This window comes from Malurus melanocephalus, unplaced genomic scaffold (assembly GCF_030028575.1).
Source record: "Malurus melanocephalus ecotype Western Australia unplaced genomic scaffold, MMel_1.1 scaffold_575, whole genome shotgun sequence".
Taxonomy (NCBI): domain Eukaryota; kingdom Metazoa; phylum Chordata; class Aves; order Passeriformes; family Maluridae; genus Malurus; species Malurus melanocephalus.
In genome coordinates this window covers 335,464-359,333 of record NW_026623807.1, presented here as the reverse complement: position 1 = coordinate 359,333, position 23,870 = coordinate 335,464, and the positions used below count along the sequence as shown (strand labels likewise).

Here is a 23,870-nt window from a genome sequence, read left to right as displayed (position 1 = left end):
CGTACCTGAGGCGGGGGGAAGCGCTGCTGGGCGTAGGCCGAGGGCTGTGGCGGCGGCTGTGCCGCTGGGTACGATGAGGACGGCTGTGCCAGGGCTGAGGGCGCTGAGGGCTGTGCCTGCTGCTGCTGCTGCTGGTACGGGGACTGTGCCTGCTGCTGCTGCTGCTGCTGCTGCTGCTGCTGCTGCTGAGGGTACGGGGACTGGCCCTGTGGATGCTGCTGTGCCGGGGGCTGTGCCTGCTGCGGGTACGGGCTGGGTGGCTGCGCTGCCTGCTGAGGGTACCCGGGCTGTGATGGCTGCGCCGGGGGCTGCTGCTGCTGCTGCTGCTGCTGGTACGAGGGCTGGGAGTGAGGGGTCTGTGCTGGAGGCTGCTGAGAGTACGGGGGCTGCTGCTGCTGCTGCTGCGGGTGAGGGCTCTGCTGGTTGTAGTAGGGACTCTGGCTCTGCTGCCCGTACGCGCCGGGGCCCTGCTGCCCGTACGGAGGCATCTGCACGGGAGAGAGGAGTTAGAAATACCTTTGTGACCCTCCTAATACATACACAGAGATTCTGCCCAAAAAGGAGAACTTCACAAACCTGTGCACAGCAGTAATGCACTAGAAATGCCACCACCTAGGTACTTCCCAGACAACAGCAGAAGTCACTCGTGTGTGACATTATTCTTGGCAGGAACCAAGTTTTAACAGGCATCACAGCTAAGTTTTTAAGGATCCCTATCTGACCACCCTTCAACAAAAGTAACAYTGAATGGAAAGACTGTTTGCTCCAACAGGAAGAAAAAGAAATTGCCTTTTGAATCCTGCAAACAGTCCAGCAGGCGCCACTTGGATCATGTAATGAGCCAAAACTGACCTGGAGTCATTTCTTGTGCAAAGAACAGCTGTGTCTGTAACACAGCACAGCAGAAAGAGGATCTCCCTCCCCTGCTATTTATTTTTCCCTTGTTGGATTCACTGCTCTGCTGCTGAGGGTATCAACCCCATCTGGATGCAGGTGGGTATAAAGCAGAGCCTGAAGAAATGCAGCAGGATGAACTGAGCCTGGCTGGAGGAGCCATGGCTGAACCTCTCACCCCGTCCCATCTGTAAGAGCCAAGGAAGTTGTGCAAAGCYGTACCTGCTGTGCATAGGAGATGCTGCCCATGGTGCTCTGTGCCCTGCTCTGCATGCCCATGGGGTATCTCTGYGGGGTCTGGGGGCCGTAGGGCTGCCCGGGGTAGCCGTGTCCTTGCTGCGGCCCCGCCGGAGGGCCCTGCTGCTGCGTGTAGGGGTTGTTCCCTCCGTACGGCTGAGGTCTCATCTTCCCCATCTGATCCATCGGGCTCGAGGGCTGCAAAGAAACGTGGGACACGTGAGGCACCATCCCAGGCACACAGCAATCGCTCATTTAAACATTTTAACTGCCCAAAAACACCGCGAGAAAACTTCAGCACCAAGGAGGAGCTCCCCTGTCTCCTCCCAGGTGCCAATCCCAACGCTGTAACGTGGAATTCCAGAGGATTCCTGCTGCCCTTCCAAACCCACCATCCACCAAGAACTCATCCAATACTGACATCTCTCCCATAGCAGGACAGGGAAGAATGGGGGAAGGATCATTAAAGAAGATCMATTATCAGTCTAAGTGTCTTTTCCCCATTGTAGGCAGTGGTTTGATGTCCAGATAATCCATGACAAGGTAAATTTAGGCTGARAATTTGAATATTCACAAGAAACACTGCTTCTTTCACATATAACAAGGTCTCCCMGAACACTACAGGCTGTTAATTTACACTTATGCATTTCAATTAAGGCACACTGATGTGGTAACACTGGGCAGTGCCACCAACATCCACAGTCTTCAAGACTGCAGTTTCATTTTTGCTTTCTTATTTTACATGTGCTTTGTGTCTGCTGCCTTTTGGAGAATAACGAGTTTCTAAATCAAATTTATTCAGATGCACGTAAAAAAATCTGTCAGCCTCAAAAGTCAGGTCCCTGAGCTTTGGAGCAGACACAATGAGATGAGTGAATAAATGCAACTTTCCTTGGACTTCTTCATCTGTGCTACCCCTGCCTGAAGCCACGATTTAGGAATAGTCAATCAAATTTCCTGAAAACACCATAAACCTCAGCACTGTAAACCTCAAAATGTTTTTTTTTTCATCTTGGCAGCTATTCCCCCATTCAGGCAAGGGCTGTTCTGGCACGGTGACCTCTAAATGAATCCCAGCACAGTCCTTAACCCCCAATCCTTGGACTGAATGGGAATCGTGCCCTGAGCTCCTGGTGACCTAACTAATACCAGTGAGAGGTTTTCCACAGATCACCATGACAATGGACTCTCTATTGGTGCTGTTTGTGCAGATTCACCCTCTCGCTGAGCTCAGGTGCTCCAGGAGTGGCACTGCAGGTTGGCACAACCAATACCACATGGGCTTCTGCCTGGAAACCCCACAGAACAGAGACCAGAGCAGGATTTCACCCATGTTTGCAGAATCCACCCTCCTGGGGGGTAATGAAGTTCTTGCTGAACTTGGGAAAAGCCTTCCCCAGCAGCCAGCACAGCTTGGAGCCCCAGCACACATTTGTGTGCCCAGCTGTGTGCGGAGTGTGGCTGCCAGGGAGACTCAACCCCAAAAACAGGGACACCACGGGATGATCATGGGGTTCTGCTGGGGCTGGGACTGAAAGGGGATGGCAGAAAKGCACCAGCTGCTGGGAAAAGGGCTCTCTCAGAGAAATTTGTGTCAATATGGCACAAATCAATGGAGAACAAGGTCCAAGCGCTCTGCTCTGCCCCACTTTGGGACACCCATGGAAGGGACCCACCAGGATGGAATCCAACCCTCAGCCCTGCCCAGGACACCACCAGAGTCCCATCCTGTGCCTGAGAATCTGCCCAGACACTCCTGGAGCTGGGGCAGGCTCGGGAAAGCCAAATCCTCTCAAACACAGCGTTTGCCATCCCAGAAGCTGCTCCCAGACGACCCCGAGCACGGCACTGACTCTCCCTGCAGAGGAGGATTCTGGATGCCCTCCCACACTCATCCAATTGACACCAAACCAATTCTCAACAAGTTTCATTCCATGTTTTATGTCTGAGTTCTCCCAGATGCTGCAGCTGGGGAGGAGCTCGGGCAGAGGCTGCAGGAAGGAAGCCCCAAATGCCTGCCCTGGGAATGCTGTGCCCAGAGCCCACGCCAGGCACCCACACAGGGTCTGTGCCAGCTCTGAAAAAGGAGCTCCCATTCATGGGGGCAGAAAAAAGAGATCTTTGAAGGCTCTGCTGGAACCCTGAGAGCCTCAGTCCTGAATGGAGCACCCATGTGGAGCTCCCATACAGCCTCAAGGATGCAAATTGTGTTTACATCTTCCCAAGCCTTGCCTTGTGGGTATCCCCTTGCATTGCTGCCATCTCCTCCCTGCCCACATTCTCTCCTTTGCTATGTAAAAACGGGGCCACCACCAGGAGCTTTCCAGCCCTGGCTTTAGACTGCAGCCTGCTCTCAGCACCCCAAACACACACATCCTTCCTTCCACCTGACAAAGTGCAGCTCTGCTCTTACTGACTCAATATTTCAGCATCTTTTCCGTTTGTTACTTGTTTCCTCCCAGCTGTAACTCACCTTTGCAGCCCGCTACCAATGGCAGCTTYTCAAATATATTATTTTTCAGGGTTTTTTTTTGTTTTAAATACACTCACACYACATGCTGCTACCCCTGCACTGATTTTCTTGTCTGTGGTCACCCACAACACCAACCATTTCTTCAGGGAGGAGAAAACAAGGTGAAGATTCACTTTTCCATGACTCCAACAGGAAGCATGATGACTACTAAAAAACTTCCAAGAAACATTTGGAACTGTTTATGCAGACATTAAAAAAAAAAAAGAGAAAGAGAGAAGAAAAAAAACCCAAAACACAAACCCCAAACATCTCTCCAGGATGTGACCAAGTCATCACCTTGACTGCTGAGCGTAGGAGGACACAATGTGCCTCAAACTGCCACCCTTCCAGCAGGCCTAGCACAGAGAGAGTGCTAAAAAACAAACATGAAGAGCACCAAAACCACAGCCTTACGGATAAAATTCTATTAGCAGGAGAAATGTAAACGCCAATTAATCCCTAATGAAGGAACTGTTTCATACACACACTCCTGACTCGTAGCATGGCTAATTCGTGCTCCCCAGGGTTGCCATGCCTCAACCCTTTTAGGGAATTTAACCCCCTATGCCTCAAAAAMAGGGGATTGATGCAAGGTTTGGGTGAGGATGTTGGGAGGAGCAGACCCCTTTGCACACCAGTGCCACATGAGATGGGGATGCTGGGAGGAAGCAAGAACATGTCAGGATAAATAAGGAAATACCAAACCCCGACTGCAAAAGGCTGGAAATTCTTCTCTGGGCTGATACATGGGAAATCCTTTCAATAGGAAACCACAGGAGTAGATTACTGTGATTACACTTCAAAAGCAAAGGCCCTGCCACAGAGAGACATAATTGAGAGAAAGTGTTGCTCCTTGATCACTGAAGTCCAGACCCCCTGCTTACACTCCCTGCATTCATAGAAATTGCTTCCATTCTCCCTCAATCCCACTATCTCTGCTGTTGTATAACACCAGTAAGTACCAAAGCRTGGCAAAACATTGTCCTGCCACCAGTCAAACTCCCAAAAACAAAGTTGTGTGGTTTGGTGTGCMAAGAGAACGACCCTAAACCCATGCTCCAGAGAAACTGCAGAGCTTTGGGGAAAATTTGAGGTATCTCTAGACTAAGAGTTTGTAACAGCAAGCCCAGAGTGAGCTTAAATTGCCGAGTTCAAAAGCTCTTCAAATCACTCTGTGTGATGTGAAGGGTGTCAGGCCCCTATAATGAGGCAGTGCAGTGAAACCAGCTCTTCTTCCAAACAACACCGGGGCTTTTCCATAAGAAACAAAAAAAGCTTTAAGCAGACAAGAGGATTCCATGAACAATTCTTTTCAGATTTTGTTCRGCARAAGAGAAATTTGGCCTCTTGAATGAATAGCTTGGTTAAATTGGAGGGGACTTGCTATTGGTCCTGTCAGGAAAACCAGTAAAGGAAAGAGGCAAATCCCACTTTGGAAGCAAGAGCCAAACCCTCCACAGCTGTACAGAAAAATGAAATTCTGACCTTCCCATTACCTTATTACAGATTTATATTTTATTAGGCCAGAGGAAGAAAAGGAAGAGAATMATTTACTGAACTCTCCAGTTTCAAATCAGCATCATTCAATTATTGGCAAAYGTGGGTGCTGGCCACAACTGGTTTCTTCAGCTGACCCCCAAAAAATAAGAAGGTCGAAAAAATACGAAAAGAGCCCTAAGCTCTCACCTTGGCTTTGAAATCTTTCCCTGCCCAGCTCTGTTGTCCGTTTTTTGTGATAAAATAATAATAAAAAGCATTCCTGGCTGTTTAACCGAGAGAAGCCCTAATTGATTCCCACAGTCATTAACCTGCATTTTACCTCGGAGAGTGGTAGTTAAGGAAGTCGGCACTGCTATTTATAACTCATCTCAAATTGAGGGCAGACTGCCTAAAATCTAACACATCCCAGCTGTACTCCTGTTTGAACTGGGGCCAAGGGAATTTTTTAAAGCAATCTTGGCACTGAATGAATGACACCAACAGTATGAGCGCGTGTGGTTGTGTTGTGGTGACGTAGCGCTGGAGGTGGAAGGGGACTCTAATCCCTCTCCCAAGCCCAGCTCAGCCCTGAGCCGGAGCCGCCCACCCAGAACCAAACACAGGAAACGTCTTTTCCTGTGGAACGCCTTGAAGTGAGAAGCACATGGCTAATCTGCATAAAAGCAAAGCCACGCCACTCCTGCCAGGAAGGTTGTGCTSGGAATCCCTGGCCATGGCTTGGAGCTGTGCTGGGAATGCCAGAAAGGGCCAGAAACAGATGGGGGGACCCGACAGCAGCAACAGGAACCATGGTGTGCCTGCTGAGCTCCAAAGAGGAGCCCAGGGAATGCAGGGGACCCAGTAACAACAACCATGGTCTGCCTGCTGAGCACCAAACAGGAGCACAGGGAACACAGGGGACATGGCAGCAGCAACAACCATGGTCTGCCTGCTGAGCTCCAAACAGGAGCACAGGGAACACAGGGGACATGGCAGCAGCAACAACCATGGTCTGCCTGTGAGCTCCAAAGAGGAGCCCAGAGAATGCAGGGGGACATGGGAACAACAACAACAACCATGGTCTGCCTGCTGAGCACCAAAGAGGAGCACAGGGAATGCAGGGGACATGGCAGAAACAACAACCATGGTCTGCCTGCTGAGCACCAAAGAGGAGCACAGGGAATGCAGGGGGACATGGGAACAACAACAACAACCATGGTCTGCCTGTGAGCACCAAACAGGAGCACAGGGAACACAGGGGATGTGGCAGCAGCAACAACAACCATGGTCTGCCTGCTGAGCACCAAAGAGAAGCCCAGGGAATGCAGGGGACATGGGAACAACAACCACCATGGTGTGCCTGCTGAGCACCAAACAGGAGACCAGGGAATGCAGGGGACATGGGAACAACAACAACCATGGTGTGCCTGCTGAGCTCCAAAGAGGAGCCCAGGGAACACAGGGGACATGGCAGAAACAACAACCATGGTGTGTCTGCTGAGCACCAAACAGGAGACCAGGGAATGCAACGGGACATGGCAGAAACAACAACCATGGTCTGCCTGTGAGCACCAAAGAGGAGCACAGAGAATGCAGGGGACATGGCAGCAGCAACAACAACCATGGTGTGCCTGTGAGCACCAAAGAGAAGCCCAGGGAATGCAGGGGACATGGCAGAAACAACAACAACCATGGTCTGCCTGCTGAGCTCCAAAGAGGAGACCAGGGAATGCAGGGGGACATGGGAACAACAACAACCATGGTGTGCCTGCTGAGCACCAAACAGGAGACCAGGGAACACAGGGGGACATGGCAGCAGCAACAACCATGGTCTGCCTGTGAGCACCAAAGAGGAGCACAGGGAATGCAGGGGACATGGCAGCAGCAACAACAACCATGGTGTGCCTGCTGAGCTCCAAAGAGGAGACCAGGGAATGCAGGGGGACATGGCAGCTGCTCCTGACCACCTCTGGCCACCAGAGCGAGGTGGAAGGGGCCAGGCTGGGATGATCCTGAGCAGCACCAGTGATGGTGAACACATCCCACAGCTCAGGGACAAACTGCTCACCTGCCCCTGGAGCCCCTTCTATGTGGGTCTGGTAGAAGGCAGATGAGGGATTCGACCTCCCACCTTTGAACCCTCGTCCCAAACCAAAGCTCTGCCCTATTTTCACGTTCCAAGGGCACTGTGAGAGCTAAGTCAGGCCCCATTTCCCGGGTGATTTTGGTGTGATGGTACCAGCTCACAAAGCACAGGGCTCATGAAACACAGGGAGGCATTGCCCAAAGCTGGCACGAGGCCCTGGAGATGCACCAGAAGCAGCCAGGCTGTGGTGACTGCACAGGTCACAGCAGCAGCTCCTCTCAACACCACAACATCCACCCCAGAACAGAACTAATGGGGACAGGGACACACCAAAACCCAATGGGCAACACAGGAGGCTGCAGCAAACCCCACTGTGCACTGGTCACTGCACTTCAGACACTCTCACACCCCTCTGTGTCTTCCCAAACTCCACACACAGCAACTCCAACTCCTCCACAGCCGGAGGAGTGCTCACAGCCCCACAAGTGCCCTCATTTGGGAGCAAACCCAGCTCACCTTGCAGTGGGGAACGCTTTCATCTGATCTATTTAAGGTGCAACTGGCTGTGCTGAGGTCAACAGCCTGGCCTGAACTCGCTGCCTTTTATAGCCCGGGTCATGCTCTGATGCTTCTCTTCCCATGGTGGTCTGCTTTTCAAGAGGGACAGAAGAGGCTCAGGAGAAGCTGAAGTTAAAATAAAGATCCTCCTGCAGGACATGAAGATGCCCCCAAAAGAAAACACCATGGTAATAAACCCTGCATGAGGTGTACCCACCAACTCCCAGTGTGAACAACGAGCCTGTTTCTCTGCGAACATCACCGCAGAAATGCAGTTCCTTTTTTGCTTTTCCCCTCCCTTTCTAAACTTGAGAAATCCATCGACTTCCTTCATCCCCAGCACAAACAGGGCAGAACACCAAGCTCTACTGGTGCAGGGACTCTCTTTGCCTTCCCCCAGGGCAGCACCATCACTCCAGGAACCCCACTCTATGCAGGAAACAGGAGGGGATGTTCTGACTCACACCCATAAGCCTGGAGTGCCAAAACCTCCCTTCTGGAACACAGCACAGGGTTACAAATGCTCCTGCCTTGGAAACTTGCAGGACAAATCCATTTTTACAGAGCTACAGAGAAATAAAACTCCTCCCTCGCCCCCACAAATCCCAGAATCTAACTTGGATTTGGACACATAACCAGGAGGTGATGCATCATCATCTCATTATCAATGGCCAATGCTGAATTAAGTTTGGCTGCCAAAACAAATGACCTCTGCTCCACAGTTTCAGTTCCGCAACCAGAAAGAACCTGGTTTTTCTTCTGACTTTTTCCAGTAGGTCASAGTTTGACCCGAGATACTTTCTATTCCTCTAAAGCTCTGCTAACACCCAGACCTCAGAACGAGCTCATGACACCAACACAGAAGGAGAACAGGACTCTTTCCACATTACTTCAGCCACCTGCTTCTCTCTGKAGCTCCTAAAATCTGCCCTGCTCAATGTTTATCCCTTCCTTGATCATTTATTGCATCCCTTTCTTTGGGGAGATCTGTAAATGCAGCTCCTCAGTTGTAGGAAGGAAGATGAGCGAGTTTCTCCCTGTGACCTGTATCTCCCTGCTAAACACAATCCAGTAATTATCCATTAACGTTTCTCAGCAAGAGCCCAGTCCACACATCTCAGAGGACTTTCCAAAGCACAGCCCTTACTAATATTCTTCTAATTGATTAAAACTGACCAGAGTTTTGATTACAGGATGTATCATTATGGAACATTTTATTCCTGAGAGAAGCCAATCAGCAGAAGGCGATGTGGTGGGGAAGTGAAATGAGAGTCACCTTCAAATCCTCACTGGAAATAACCCAACAATGTCCATGCCCAAGTACAAGAGTTGTGTTATTCTTTATTGTATTAAAATAAAGGTGGGTGGGAAGGTGCCAAACCTGCAATGACACCACAGTGACTGCCCATGGACACCTCTCCTGTGTGCAGACTCAGATCCAGCACAAGGGATCCTCCACCCCTGAAAATCAACAACCAGAGAACTCAATCCCTTTCTGTCCATCTCAACAACTCACACCATGGCAGGACATTCTAACAAACACCATTTACCTGCTAAAATGCACTCAAAATTAACAAAGGATTATGRTTACTGTACAATAGCTGATGACCAGTGACATTTTCAGGCATTTCCCAGGCCATGAGGGTCAGACAGCTATTCAGACTGTGTGATCCCTGTATAATTTCTCCAATAATTTTGACTTGGATTTAAAATCCAAATAATTAGGTAACAAACTATCCTTCCCTGTCAGACTTCAACTTACTTTATAAGCACATTATTTAACCAGCTCGCCCCAGGATTCCCCAAATGCTGCTGCTGACTCCTCCCAAAAATCCAAGCAACACTGAGATGTAAAGAAAACTGTGCCTGAGCTCCACGGGAGATGATCCCAAGCAACATGTGATAGTTGTAATGAGGTGCTGCTCCTTTTAAGATAGAAAGAAACTTCCTTCCTGAATATTAAATCCGACTTTAAGTTTAGCCAACCTCCTACTTCTGCTCTAATGAACTGGAGGCAATTCAACAAAAAGACACTCAAATGTCTCATTACTGGGTCCAGTTCCAGCCCGGCTTCCACGCTGGAAGGAGCAACCGAGCTCATGTTGTACCACAAGAATGGGACAGGGCCAARAGCAAAGCATAAAAAAAGCAGAGGGAGGAAGGGCTGGGATGGAGGAGCAGAATTGCACTCGGTGTCAGCACAGTTTCAGTGATCTCACTGTGAGGAGTGGGAGCTCCACAGCATCAGTGAGTCCCAAACCTTTGCTCAAACACCACTGGGAACTCTGAACACCCCGTAAATCCTGCCAGACACTGCAACCTGGGGCAGACTCCAGTCAGCCACACAATTCCCTGTAACCCCTGTCCTTTAAAACAAGCCCTGCTGCTCTCATGGACAGATGGATTTTGCTACTGAACACCAGGGATGTTTTCCAGAACTGGAGGTCTGAAGGAAGAGCCAAATGCAAGGACTCACTGGAGTTTACTTTCTAAAATAAAGGGAGTTTTATCAACTCACAAAGAACCCTTTCTGCACACCAATCTGAGGGTGCTGCTGCACACTCTGGAGTTGATAAAACACCTCCAGCACAGCCTCCTGGCTCTCCTTTTCTAAGAACACTTTCCCGATAAATCTTCATCTGTAAAATGCAGCAGCACAGGTTTCTACCCACTTGTGTGTCTGAAAGCTCCATCTGTATTTGAATATCTCATCACTTTGCAAATTTGTCTCATTTTACACCAGAATAAACAGCGGMTGAACAGACCCAACTGGACAGGCAAACTCCATGACCCTTCCCACGCTGGGATGGGCATTCTGGGGGAGCCTCCTGGGATCTGAATGACCCCAAATCTCCTCAGTCCCACCTCAGCTCCACCAGGGAGGGGACACAGAGCTCATCCCTGGAGCTGCAGCTCTCGGAGGTGCCTCATCCASAGCTCCATCTCAGCTTCTCCAGGAGCTGCGTGTTGGGACCTGCAGCTGCTCCAAGCTTTGTCTCAGCCTCACACAGCCTCTCCCTGCTCCTGCAGAATGACTGAAATTATTCAAAATTGTGAGATATGGAAGATCCAAATCATCCCAGGAATCAGAAGCTGGGGATGAGTTTGTGGAAGAGAGGCAATCGATGCCAACACAAACCCCTGTGCTCCATCACACCCTCCCAAATCTCCAATTCCAGCCCAAAGCTCCACAGGGACATCAGCCCTGCCTTGGATGGGGTAATGTGGCACAGCCCTGTCCCAGCCAGGTTGGGATAAGATCACTGATTATTCCCARAGCATCTCAAGCCTTGGGTACAGCACCTTCACCAGTATCAGCCCCGGTGACACCTCATTAGGAAACAACTCAGCAAATCCCAAACACCTTCCCATCCCTCCTGACCCCACAAAGTTTGTATCCAACATGAAACAAGGTAGCAAAGCTTTGTTGTGCTAAYAGCAAACTGAAAAGTTACTTTATTTCCCTTGTCATTACAGCAGCTGACTAATTTGGGCGCTATTTTTAYGGATTTTATTGAGCCTTCTCTTATTTTAGCCTTAAAATTCAACCTTCAAGCCTCCACTTCAGTTCCACGGAACCAAAAATATTTAAAATTGCAGTAATGACAAGTTACCATCTGCATTTACTGAGGATGGGCTGGGTAACTTTACAGCAAAGCCACCAGCAATCTCCAGTATTTACACCCAAAGGAGCTATTTGCATCCAGCAAAGCAGGGCTGTGGTGCTGCCTTGGGAAGAGGAGGATGGGGGAGATGGAAAATCTCCGTGGGCAAAGAACTGGGAGCTGCAGCCAAGGCAGCTCCAGACAGCAGAGAACACACTCCTGCAGCCTTCACCAAACCATGGATGTCGAGATTCTGGCTCATTACACACAGACCACAAGTGACACAAGGTCATTGTCATTTAAAAATACTAGCAATTTTTTTTTTTTTAAAAAGCCCACCAGGCCTTGCTTACAGTGATTTCTGAAGCCTGGGTCTGCTGCCCCACGCTCACATCTATCCTTGGGCTTTCATTTCATCTACACCCAGAAAAAAAATCCAGATTTCCTTCCAGGAGAAAGAACAACGTGGGGAGTTGCTCAGCGAGTTAAGAGAAGCGTGTGCTGGCAGCTGGGGAGAAGATACAAAAATTCCCAACTGTGCCAATGCCATGGGGGGAGGAGGAGGAACAGCCAACGCTGCAAAGCCTTCCCTGGTTCCAGGAACAGGTAGAACAAGAAACTGKGAGACAACTCCTAGGAGGAAAGGCAGATGAGACATGAGTGTACCTTGACAGCAGTGACAACTCGGAGCAGTTTATTGCTGTTTCAGAGTGATCTGATGGAAAGCTCACCTTAATTCTGCTCCCCATTGCGTGGCCTTGGCACAGTGCACTTCCAACACGTTCCACATCCATCACTAAAGCCAGGAAATCCTTAGCAGCAAATAAATCCCACCWGGCTCTCGTGTACAACACCCTGGTGAGTTATTCACCTGAGCATGGGCACAGATTTACACCTCRCTCCAAGCAGGAGGAGCCAGGGAAGGGTTAAGGGCCAGAAAACAGCTGAAAAACACGGAGCACTCGATTGCTCTGGGATGTTTCATAGAACACTAATCACTTCATCTGATTTTAATTCCTGACACCAAATCAGCAYATAGCTTTTCAAAGGAAATCTTGTCCCAGATTGCAAGGTAATCAATCACAATTAATGTGGAAACCAGCTTTTGCAACGCAGTCATGGCCTGTGAGCCGAGCAGGAAGGGGCTCAGGAACATCTTCTGAGTACAGATATAATTTGGGATAGGATAATTTGGGATAGGATAATTTGGGATGGGATCAGTCTCTCAGTGTCCCCTGCACACCCAAGAACACCAGCAGCCAGTCAGGCTTTCTGCTCCCCCTCCAGAGCACAATCTGAGTGGGTTTTATGCCAACACTCTCTCCCCACCAAGGTGCTCCAGCAGAGCCACATTCTCCCCAAAGGCTGCTGGAAACCACAATTCCATCAAAATGGTTTTTCCTTAAAGCAGAGAGAATGTCAAAAGGAAGGTGCCAGACTCTGTTCAGCAGTGCCCAGAAACCAAAACACACCAAGTTCCACCTCAACACAAAAACAAACCCTTCATAAGGGTGGAAAACCTCTGGAGTCATCCCAAAGCCACCTGGAYTGTCCCTGTGTCACCTGCTCTGGGTGACCCTGYCTGCCCAGGGGCTTGGACTGGGTTGGATCTCCAGATCTTTCCAAGCTGTGATCCTGTGGAAACTGTTCTGGGTGTAAATCCATGGCCAGAGAGAAAGTCTGACCCAGCAGGGAGGGCACTGAGGGATCTGAGCTGGGCTTTTGAGCACCTCTCTCCACTCACAAAGGCTTCCAAAACATGGAAAAATCCCTGCTCTGCCTCGATTGCCTGAAACATTTTGAGATACTTTGATATTTAAACACCTCATATCAAAACACTGTCCAATTATTGACATCTAATTTTTTTAAAAATTGATATTCAACTCAGCCATACCCAGCAGCTGCCCCGAGTCCTTCCCAGGGGATCCAAAGCACTGCAATCACCACAAGTGCCCTACAGAACAGTTAGAAAATGAGTTTGGGTTATTTTATAATAAAAAAATTACCTGCCCCACCCAGGCAGTCCGAGGGGCAGGACTGCTCAGAACACTGAGACAACACGTGCAGGCACAGCACATAAAAAGGCAGTTTGTAAAACACGTGATCACACTCAGTAAACTGGCCTTGAATGGGAAGTCTTTTCCTTGATTAGCCATGCAAGCCCCAAAGYCAAAGGTAATTTAAAGAGAAAAGAAAATCAAGTTTTAACTAATTCCAGCACTTTCACTGTTTCAATGGATCTCCTGCACTGAGGTAAGAACTTTTGTTCAAAGCCTTTCCCAAGGAGCAGGGCTGAGGGGAGACCACCTCTAGCCTGGCACTGGTTTAATTATTTACACAGAGTTAATGAATAGCAGACTCTCGTCCTAAACTCGCACAGGGTGCATAGTCCTACAGTCATTTGGACTTTAAATCCATCATGGGACTGTTCTGAAGTACAGAATTCCAACCAAGGCTGCAGGAAGGATCCCAGGGAGCAGAGTGAGCCCAGGATCTGGCAGAGTTCAGGTGCCAAAGCAGGACAGTCCAACCCCTCCACCACAATTCCCACCCAGCACTGGATGGAAGGAGACATTGTGTAACCTATCCTGGGAGTTTATCTCAAAAAAGGGGACAGGCACAAAGGCACAYGTTAGGAGCAGATTATTGTGCATTTCTGCCTCTGCTCCCTGTTCCTGGGGAGATCAGGACACGAGACACTCAATTAAGGGGTTGGAGCTGGAATATTCCCCCTATTTCACCCTGGAGCAAGACAGGGGGACCTGGGGACCTTCCCAATTCACACCCAGACCTCGGTTCAAGCAGGAAAACATCACCAGCAAACACCCAACACGGGCAAGGAACCAACAGTGAGATCTGTCAGGCAGCACAGCCCCCACTGCCCRTTCTCCTGATCAAAATGATCAAATTCAGTGCTGAAACCCAAACCAGAATGGCCATTTCCAGAGGAGATCCCTCTCCCTGTGTGCATCCTGTCCAGGGCTGGAAGGGCCCTGAGCAGAGCCATTCCCAGGGGTGCAGCAGGACCCCCAAAAATCCAGGGACACAGCAGGAGCCCCAAAAATCCAGGAGTGCAGCAGGACCCCCAAAAATCCAGGACCCCCCACCCAAGGGTGCAGCAGGACCCTGACCCTGACCCAAGTTTCAAATATTCCTTGCCTGGGCACAGGTTGGGTGCCAGGACCCGCTGACATCACAAAAAATTATAATTTTCAGGGTTTCTCTTAGTCAAACCTGAATGAAATTTCACAAGTGAGAAAGCACTTCTTTAACTTTTTAATCCTCCTCGAGAGGGGGGAAACTCCAGAGCCCTCCCAGCTCCAAGAACTTCTCTTTGAGAAAAGAGTCACAGAATTTCTCAGGGTGGAAAGTCATAAGAGGCAGAAAGTCAGGGCCACCCGCAGCCACAGAAATGCTGCCTTGTCCCAGGATGTCCCCAACACACCCCAAAGTCACCTTTGGTCCCCTCTGCCTCCCCACAAAACACCCACAAAACCAGGACAAACCATGGGCTCTGTGTCATCCTTCCCAAAAAAACCACTGCCCACATCTAACCTGGGCTTTTCACACCAATTTAGGTTTAATGTTAATTATCCAGGAGAAAGAGGAAGCTACTCAAGTTAAAAATAAAAAAAGGAAAAAAAAAGAAAGTTAATAGCAATTGAATTTGTCCTTGAAAGAGTTTCAATTACCAGAGCTGGCTTAAGGAAATAATGACATGCTGGTTATCACATGAAATGCCAATAACTGCAATGGAGAGGCAGTTTTTTTTGGAGTTATTTACACAAACTGATTTTTCAYGGGAATTTCATAGGAATTAAGACATACACACTCTCTCTGCCTCTCATAAAGATATTTCTTTAACGTATTAACAGAATTAACCAAGCCCCTTCTTTATTTGATCCTACACACTGTCCCTTTTTTCTCCCAGAAGAATAAAAAGAACATTATTAGAAATTAGACTCCAGCTACATTTTACTCTGAACACCTAAAGCAAAAAAAAAAAAAGTGCTGAGAAATTCTGAAACAGCTTTTATTAAGTTTACCTGTCATTATGCAGCATCCTTTMCATTTCACTACAGAAAACTCATGCCCACGTTGTGTAAATACTCTCTGAGCTGTCACTTAAAACTCAGAAATACTTCAGAAAGACACTGTGGGAAATGTGGAAATGCTCTTTTTGATGCAGAAAATCCTCAGGAATGCTGGACTGAAGGAGTTCCAACACTGGGAGTGCAGGTGAAGAAGAGACAGGAATGGGAACCCCTCCCTCATCCATATGTTAATATGTGATTAATCCACGTCTGATTAGGAGATGGAACTGGTAAAATCTGTACAGGAGCTGAGTCCTGGGAGAAGCAGCTCCTCCTGTTCCAGCTCTGCTCCCAGGGCAGGCCTGGGTGCTGCTTGGAGCCCAGAATTGCATTAAAAGGGTCTGGATCTGAATTGGGAGTGGAGCTGTGTCACCTTAGAGCACATCAGAGCTTTAAAGGATCCACATTCCACCCTCACCCCTCCCAGCCCTGGTGCCTTCAGCTCTTCCCAAAATTCCTACAGCAGCATCTCAGTGTGGGAATTCAGACCCCACATCCACCTCTGCTTCACAGAATGAAATAAAAGGCTGCCCCAAAGAGAGTTCCTACAGAACTTCAGCCCTAAAGAACCACAAGCAGCAAAGAGGAGGTTACATTTGGGACTGGAATAACCAAATTCACAGCGTGGTCCCCCTGAGCCCCCCAAAAGCACCCCTGGTTTTATCTCCAGGTGAAGAACTTCCCTGTTTTTCCAGGGAAAAGCAAAAAGGCAGCAGCTCCTCTGGTGCCACCGGGCAGGAGGGACCCGGACACGGCCCAGGCAGTTCTGTTCCCATGAGCCAAAACTCAGCTTTTTCCTCCCAATCCCACCAAATCCCAGTTTTTTCTTCCCAATCCCAGCTTTTTCCTCCCAATCCCACCAAAACTCAGCCTTTTCCTCCCAATCCCACCAAAACTCAGCTTTTTCCTCCCAATCCCACCCATCATTCACCTCCAGCTGGAGATTTATGCCTCTGCCTAACAGACATCCAGCCCAGTTTTCCCACTGCACACACATAAATTAAAGAATGAACTTTTGCCATCAGCACACAACAGAAAAAACTTTCGTAAGTCTTCTCAAAAACATTTTTCCCAGCAGGAATGTGTCCTTCCTTTCTCTCCCACCAGAACAAAAGGGGAAATATTGTTTTCCACCACTGCTGATGGTTTAAGGACCCCTCCAGAGGAAAAGCAAGTGGCTAAACACTGACAAGTTTATATTTTTCCTCCTCCCAACCACGTTTGCTGCCTTCGGTTTCTGTTTTGCTGCTCCTCAAGCATTTCCAGCATTCCTGGAACTGGGAATGGCATTGCTGAGGAGTTCTCCCAGAATAATCCATCACACACCAATTGCAATTCAAAGAGGAAATCAGACAGACTAGAAAACTTAAATACACAGAGAAAGAGCTGCAAAGGACATTTTCTCCTCGGATATTTTAATTATCCAGGGCACAGATTAAGAGGGTAAAAGATGGATTTCCAGTTGGTGGCATTCCTTTGAAAAGAGCAGGGAGAAAAGTGGTGGAAAAGTTGAAAAGAGCAGGGAGAAAAGTGGTGGAAAAGTCGTGTGTGAGGTAACAGATAAAACCATCAGCTGTACTATTAAGCTCAATTTTAGACACTTTTTTCTCACTGAAATAAAGCTGCTGGGATTTTTAACACAGCCCTGATGGAAGGTGGGATAAATCTGTAACAGCAATCACTGACCAAAGCCCTTCAATGAGACAACAAAAAAACCCAAAGCTCTATAAACACACCAAGAAAACAGCCATGGAACAGAACATTTGATTGYCATGCCTCCCCCACCCCAGTTTCTAATATTATTTAAGAACAGGGAAGAAGTTCTGCCTGCCTGTTGAGGGAAAACAGGAAGTTTTCCTCTGTTTTCAGAAACAGGAAACAGAAGTTGTAGCAGGTAAAGGGAATTAAACTGGACAGTTTCCTGAAACAACTAAATATTCTATCCCCCAAAAAAGGCCTGAAAATCAAACATAAAACCTTCCAGAAGCCAAATTTTTGTCTTGAAATGACCAAAATGATCACAAGGGAGACACAATAAAGGAGAAACCCTCCCCTCCCTCAATAAATAAATAATAATATTTATTATCCCCTCAGATAATAAATAAGGATGCACAGAGCAACTCAATTAAAGTTCATAAAAAGCAGTTGCAAGCCTTGCTAACCCCATTTCACCACAACAATCAAGTGGTTTGTCCCAAGTTTCCCAGTAAACTGCTGGTGATAAGGGCAGGGAAGAATAAAACTCCAACTGAGAGTGAGGATTGTACCCACACACATCCTGTCTGGACACACTGGGCACCAGGGAAATGGGATTGCAGAAAAAAAAAGGGCTTTTAGGAGAATCAGCAACTCCTGATTTAGTTCAGACAGTTTAAAATAGATAAAGCAGCAAAACCTCTACTGTTCACACCAGAATTAACACGATTTTACCAACAACATCAAAGTAACACCATTTTCCTACGTTTTCTAAACCAGCCAAGCTCTAAAATCACTCATTCAGAGAAAAGGAGATGCATCACTCTCCTTTTTGTTGGAAAGCTCCAGTGCACAACACAGAACTCAAGGGCTCCTGACATTACAATGCAAAGCAAGAAAAAAATCATGAGCCAAGAGGAGCCAGGTCCCAGTCTCCCATTCCAAGATATCACAGCTCACTGGCASTACAGAGCCATTTGGTGCCAATTTAGTTTAAAAACCATATTTCCAACAACGTTTTCCATGCCTCACTTGCTACTAAAGTCGAAATTTAAGTCAACAAAAAATAGCTATTGTATGGCAACAGGCCCGAAAGCTTTTTTTTTTTTTTTTTTAAATTAACACATGATTTTAAAACTGCTTTCAGTGAACTTATAACAGAGGCCTTGAGATGCCAGGGCACCTATGGGGAGGTTATCCAGGATGTCAATGTTTAATGTGATCCAAAGAGTTCTCCCATTACAGGAGACAAAGCCTGAGAAATGCCCCTCTATTAAAGGCAGGAAGTCCCTTCTCTCAAGGAGTTTTCTCCAAATCCCAAGACACTGTGAAAATTGGTGTATTATTAAGAGTTGTTACACACTCTGAGGGGAAGCAGGTAGAAACAAATCCATGGGAGAATTGGAAAAACTGAAAACCAGGATCCCAGGCCTGGCTTCTTACAAATCATTCCCACATCCAGCCAGGGATTTCTGATCCCACAGGCTGCAAATCAGCCATGCTGATCTCTTGATCCTGCTCTGTGCTCCCCAGAAAAGTCATCTGCAAACACCACAAAAACACGGAGCATCCTCACCTTCCCTGGGCTCCACTCAGCACCGGCTGGGGGTGCAGGGTTACACACAGGAGTAACCCCTGAGTAACTCTGTGGGGTGAYTACTCGCTCCTCTSACTGCAGGGAATATTCCACCCAAAMAACTTTGAAATCCCTTGGCCTTCCTTGAGGAGCAAAGTGATGAAACCTCGTGATGGCATCGCCCAAAATTCCTAAAGAGTCCCGGGAAGGAAGGGACCATCCTGCTGCTCATCCCAAAGCAGGGACCCCAACATTCCCAAAGATTCTTCCCACATCCTTTTTCTTGTCCCCAGGAGATGCTCCCGGGAGGTTTTTGGAGGTTTTTTTTTCTTCTCTGCTCTGCTCTCCCCGAGTTTCTCAGAGTYGGGTGGGAAGAACCCGCTCTGCTCAGGCTGTGCAAGACAAAGAGAAGACACAAAGCTTKAAATTCTCCTGATCCAGGGAATTTAAGAACACACAGCACAGGAGGCTGTAATTCAGGGCTGGARTATTATTATTATTAATCAACTGTTTCTTGTGGGCAGCACAGATGACACGTGGAAGCTTTTCTCATTAGATATGTCTGCTCTTTTCTTTTTCTGGCAGAAAAAAGGAATTGTCAGTTTAAGTCCAATAATCCTTGCAACAAAAAGGACTGGGGGGAAAAAGTCATTTGGTTTTTGAGGTGAAGGAGTTGTTGGTTTACCTTTTACATTCAGTATTTGTCCTATCTCAAGTCCAACTAATTCTCAGAACAACTATTCATTAATAATTCCACTTTATGGGACTACTTACTCAGGTATTATTAATTCACTGTGTCAGCAGCTTGTGGAATTAAGTGAAATTTATTTTCCAAGACAAAATAAGCTTCTTTGARTAGTTTGTACCAGAACAGTGACAGAAGTGACTGCATGAGAAGTTCAACCTATCTCTGTATTTTAGTATACATTTTAACTAATTGAGATTTTTCAGGATTTACAAAGTAAGTGATTGATACTTGGATCCATGGAACACATGGCCCTATTTCCAAATAGCTGAAATCTGAAATCTGAGGATGCTCCAACCTCACTCCAGTCACCACGGGACATTTGGTGGCCCCAGCAGAGAAGATCCCCTCTCTGGGAGAGCACAAATTCCAACCTGAGAGCAGAAAAGCCACTCAAGGTGCTGCAGCAGACAATGGTAATCCTTTGGTAATCAAGGAACAAACAATTGGGTGGTTTCAGATCGGGGCAGGAGAAATCCTGAGCAAGAAGGGAAACTGTGGAGGCTGCAGATCACCCTCTGTGGTACCAAATGTCTCAGAGCCCGGCTGAAGTTGGAGCAAAGCACACAGAATGAAAAGGGAAGTTTAGTCCTGCACGAGGCCACCCAGGCCTTGGAGATGGAAGTCTGAACACAGAAAGGAACCTGGTTTTAATCAAGGCTTTCAGATTAAGACACCAGCACCTCTTTTCCCCAGATCTAAAATGTCTGATGCTGTACTGCTTTCTCCTCTGCATGCTTCCTGCCCATTCCTATTCCAGCAAAGAAGGAATTCATACAACAATAAAGATAATCCTCAGGCTTGCTTTTTCCAGTTTCACTCCTTGGAAGAGTGAAGAGTTGTGACATTGCTGAGCCCAACCACAAAGAACACCTGAACATCTCTGGGAAGTGCCTGTATTTATGGGGGGGAAGGAGACACATCAGTTCCCACTCAAAATAAGTCAAAACGTGCCCTAAGATGCACAGCTGGAGGCTCCTGTCCTGTAGCACAGTTCTGTTAAATATAAGTTGGTAATTCTTGGTAAATGACCAAATTCAGCATTGTGGCCTCAAGTTTGGTTCTGATTGTTCGGTTGTTTGGGGATTTTTTCCCTTCTTTAGGCTGTAACACACCCCAGAACCCCCCACATGCTCCCATCTAATAAAGAACCCAAACAGCCCCCGTTTTGAAAAGGGCCAAAACCAGCCAGGAACAAACGCATCCTCAGATCCATCAAAGAAATCTTTTATACCAAGGGGAAAGTCACATAACCAAAATAAACAGCAAGCCCATTGTGCGGAGCAGCCCCGCCACCGTTCCGACAACACGGACTCTATGCCAGGCTGAATCCACCAGCACAAGGAAAATAAAGCCAAGGTACAAACAAAGGTCCGGGGCACGGGGCAGAGGATGCGGGGCTCAAGGTCACGCCGGGGGATGCGGAGGGGACGCGGGGCTGCCCCGTCCCGGGGCTGGCGGAGGAGGAGGCGAGTGTGGAAGTTTATGAGCTCATCAGGATGGTTGTACCATTACATCAGAGGCAATTATAAATGGCCAAGAGCAGGGGATGGGGAGCCAATCAGATCACAGATGGGATGTCAACCTAAGACCAACTGTCTCCTGGCTTTGACAGAAGGATTTTACCTCCATAATTCAAATCCCAAACCCAAGCGATCCGCACTCGCTGCTCCCATCGCCCAGCTCCCCGGCAGCGCTCCCGCCCCGGCCCGCGGCCCCTCCGCCCGCCCCGCTGCCCCCGCGGCCCCGCCGGCCCCTGGCGGTCCTGCCCGCCCCACCGGACCCCACCGGACCCCACCGGACCCCGCGGGACCCCCCCGGGGCTGTGCCGGGGGTGGCGGGGCCGCGGGAAGGCGGCGGCGCTGCCGGGGCCACGCGTCCTCCCGGGCGCGCCCTTGGCCGCTCCGAGCCCCCGCTCCCGGCCCCGCCGAGCCCTCGCCGCCCGCCCCGGCCCGCGGCCCCCCGGCACAGCCCCCCGGAGCGGCGGGGAGCGCGGCGGCGGCGGCCCGGGAGCCCCGCACAAAGGCCGGAGAGGAGGAGGAAGGGAAGGCGGCGAGGCAGCCATTTTAGAGCGAGCGAGCAGCACAGACAATGGCAGCGCCCGGCAGCGCCGGCCCGGCGGGGGGAACCGGGGGAGAGCCGCCGCCGCCGCCCCGAGCCCCCCGAGCCCCGCGCCCCCCGGCCCGGCCCCGTGCCCGACCCCCCCGGCCGGTACCTGCTGGCTCCTGCCGAGGCTCTGTCCCCCGCCGCCGCTGCTCCCGGGGCTCATGGGCGCGTGGTGGCTCCTCGGCGGGGCCCCTCCGGCCGCTGCCCAGCCCTGGCCGCTGCCCCCGCCGTACTGCGAGACCATATCGGCGGCGCCCTTGGCGGCGGCCGCCCCGTCCTGCGGCCCGGTGCTATAGTCGCCCCCGGGGTAGCCCTGGTAGGCGCGGGCGGAGCTGGGGGAGGTGAGGAGCTGGTTGAGGGTGGGGGTGGCCGTGGGCTGCGGGGTGGTGCCCCCTCCTCCCGCGCCGCCGGCGGCCGAGGGACCCATGACCCCGAAGCGCTGCTGCTGCTGCTGGAAGGCGGCGGCGGCGGCGGCGGCCGCGGGGGACTTGGCGGCCGGCGGCGCGGAGCCCCGGGGGGAGCTCAGGGCGTAGGCCTGGGGGGGAGGCGGGTAGGAGCCGGCGCTGCGCCCGGCCGCGTAGTAGGAGTTGTACTGGTGGTTGGGGAAGCCGTGCTCGGCCCCGGCGCCGTGCGAGTTCTGCGGAGGGGGCGGCCCCGCGGGGGCTCCCGCCGGCCCCGGGTAGTTCTGCTCCAGGCCCCCGCTCTGCAGCGCTGCCATGCCAGGGCTTTGTTGTCCGCCATGTTGGTGGAAGGCAGCGGCGGCGCCCCGGCCGTAGGGCTGCCCGAAGCCGTAGGCTGGCGGGGGCAAGGCGGCCGGGTGGGAAGGGGGCGGCTGCTGCTGCTGCGGCGGCGGCGGCTGCGGCGCCCCCACCCCGTCGCTGCCGCCGCCGCCGCCACCGGGCGGCTCCGGGAGGTTATTGTTCAGGGTGGCGGCGGCGGCGGGCCTGGGGCCCGGGTTCCCGTTCGAGCTCTTCAGGTCGGACTCGGCCCCTGCGCCCCCTCCGTTGCTCTCGGCCCCGTCCTGCAGCTCCTTCCCCGACGGGCCCTCGCTCTCCGCCTGCTTCTCGCCGCGCTCCGCCGCCGCCGCCTCACCCCCCGCCTCCTCCGGGGGACAATCCCGCTGCTGCGCCTCCGCTTTCTTCAGCTCGGATGGAGCCGGGGCGCCCAGGCTGCTGGCGGCGGCGGGGGCGACCTGAGCGGCCATGATCCCCCCCCTCCCCGCCCGGCCACCCCCCCGGACCGGTCCCCCCGAGCTGCTCCCTGCCTGGCCGGCCGGCGTGAGGCCTCGCTGCTCTGCTCTCCCCGCTCAGGCGGCGGCGGGCGGCTCTTCAGGGCAGCGGGGGCTCATTCCCCCCCGGCCTGCTCGGCGAGGCGGGGAGGGCTCCGCTGGGCTGGGCTTCCCGGGGCCTGGCCCCGCTGTACCTCCTCGGTTGCAGCCGGCGGAGAAAGGGGAGGAGGAGGGAGTGGGGGGGAAGGAGGAGGAAAGGGGGGGTGGGGGGGGACCCGGGACGGGGCTCCCGGTGCGGGAGAGGCGGGAGGGAGGGAGGGGGGACACGGCGGGCGGGCGGGCGCCGTCCCCGGAGCGGGGCCGAGCGGCGGCGGGGCCGGGCTGGGCGAGCTCCGACTCTGCTCGGCCGAGCGGGCTCAGTCCGACACGAGGCTCAGCGCTGCCATTTTACCCAGCGCCGCGGCCGCCTGCCAAACCCGGAGCGGAGCGCAGCCCGGCCCGGAGCGGAGCCTCCCCCCCGTCACAAAGGAGGAGCGGGCCGGCCCCGGCCGCCGCCGGCGCGGAGCTGCCGCCCGCAAAACCCGCGGCGGATCGGCGGAGCCGGGGGCCGGGGGGCAGCGCTTCCCCCGCCGCGGCCGGAGCCGCCCGGGCCGCTCCCCGGGGGCAGCGGGCGATGTCCCGCGGCCGGAGCCCTCCGGGGCCGTGCTGGCCGCTCGGCGTGGCTTTCTGCCCGTGGGTTACCGAAGCGCCTCTTCTTTGTCCCTAGAAATTCCATTTAGAATTAAGCCCTCTGCGAACTGTTAGCGGTTGTCATTTCCTCTCCGCTTGGCCGTGTCCCTCTGGAAAAGGCGTTGGCGGCGCGCCAGGGCTGTGACTGCACGCGCGGACAATCCAAGAAAAGTCCGGCTCCCCGCTCCTGCCAAGGCGAGGGCGGTGGGCACGGAACCAGCAATTCCCAGMTCCAAAACCACCTGAGCGCGTCTAGACACAACACGTTGGGCAATGGGACAGGATGCGCTGGCAATCGGAGCCCAACGCCGTGCCGGAGCTCCCCG

General features: G+C 51.4%; 1 protein-coding gene across 2 annotated transcripts in view; it reads right to left on the bottom strand.

Annotated features, from left to right (window-relative positions):
- The window catches only part of ARID1A (AT-rich interaction domain 1A), a 55,921-nt gene extending 32,776 nt beyond the window's left edge, over positions 1-23,145 (bottom strand). For both annotated transcript variants that reach the window (XM_057382588.1, XM_057382589.1), the window contains exons 1-3: positions 21,697-23,145; positions 1,117-1,329; positions 6-488 (exon numbers count right to left, since the gene is read on the bottom strand). In XM_057382588.1, the coding sequence (XP_057238571.1) occupies positions 6-488; positions 1,117-1,329; positions 21,697-22,791 (1,791 nt within the window). In that variant the 5' untranslated portion in view covers positions 22,792-23,145. The remainder of the gene's footprint in view (positions 1-5; positions 489-1,116; positions 1,330-21,696) is intronic.
- Positions 23,146-23,870: the final 725 nt, after the last annotated feature.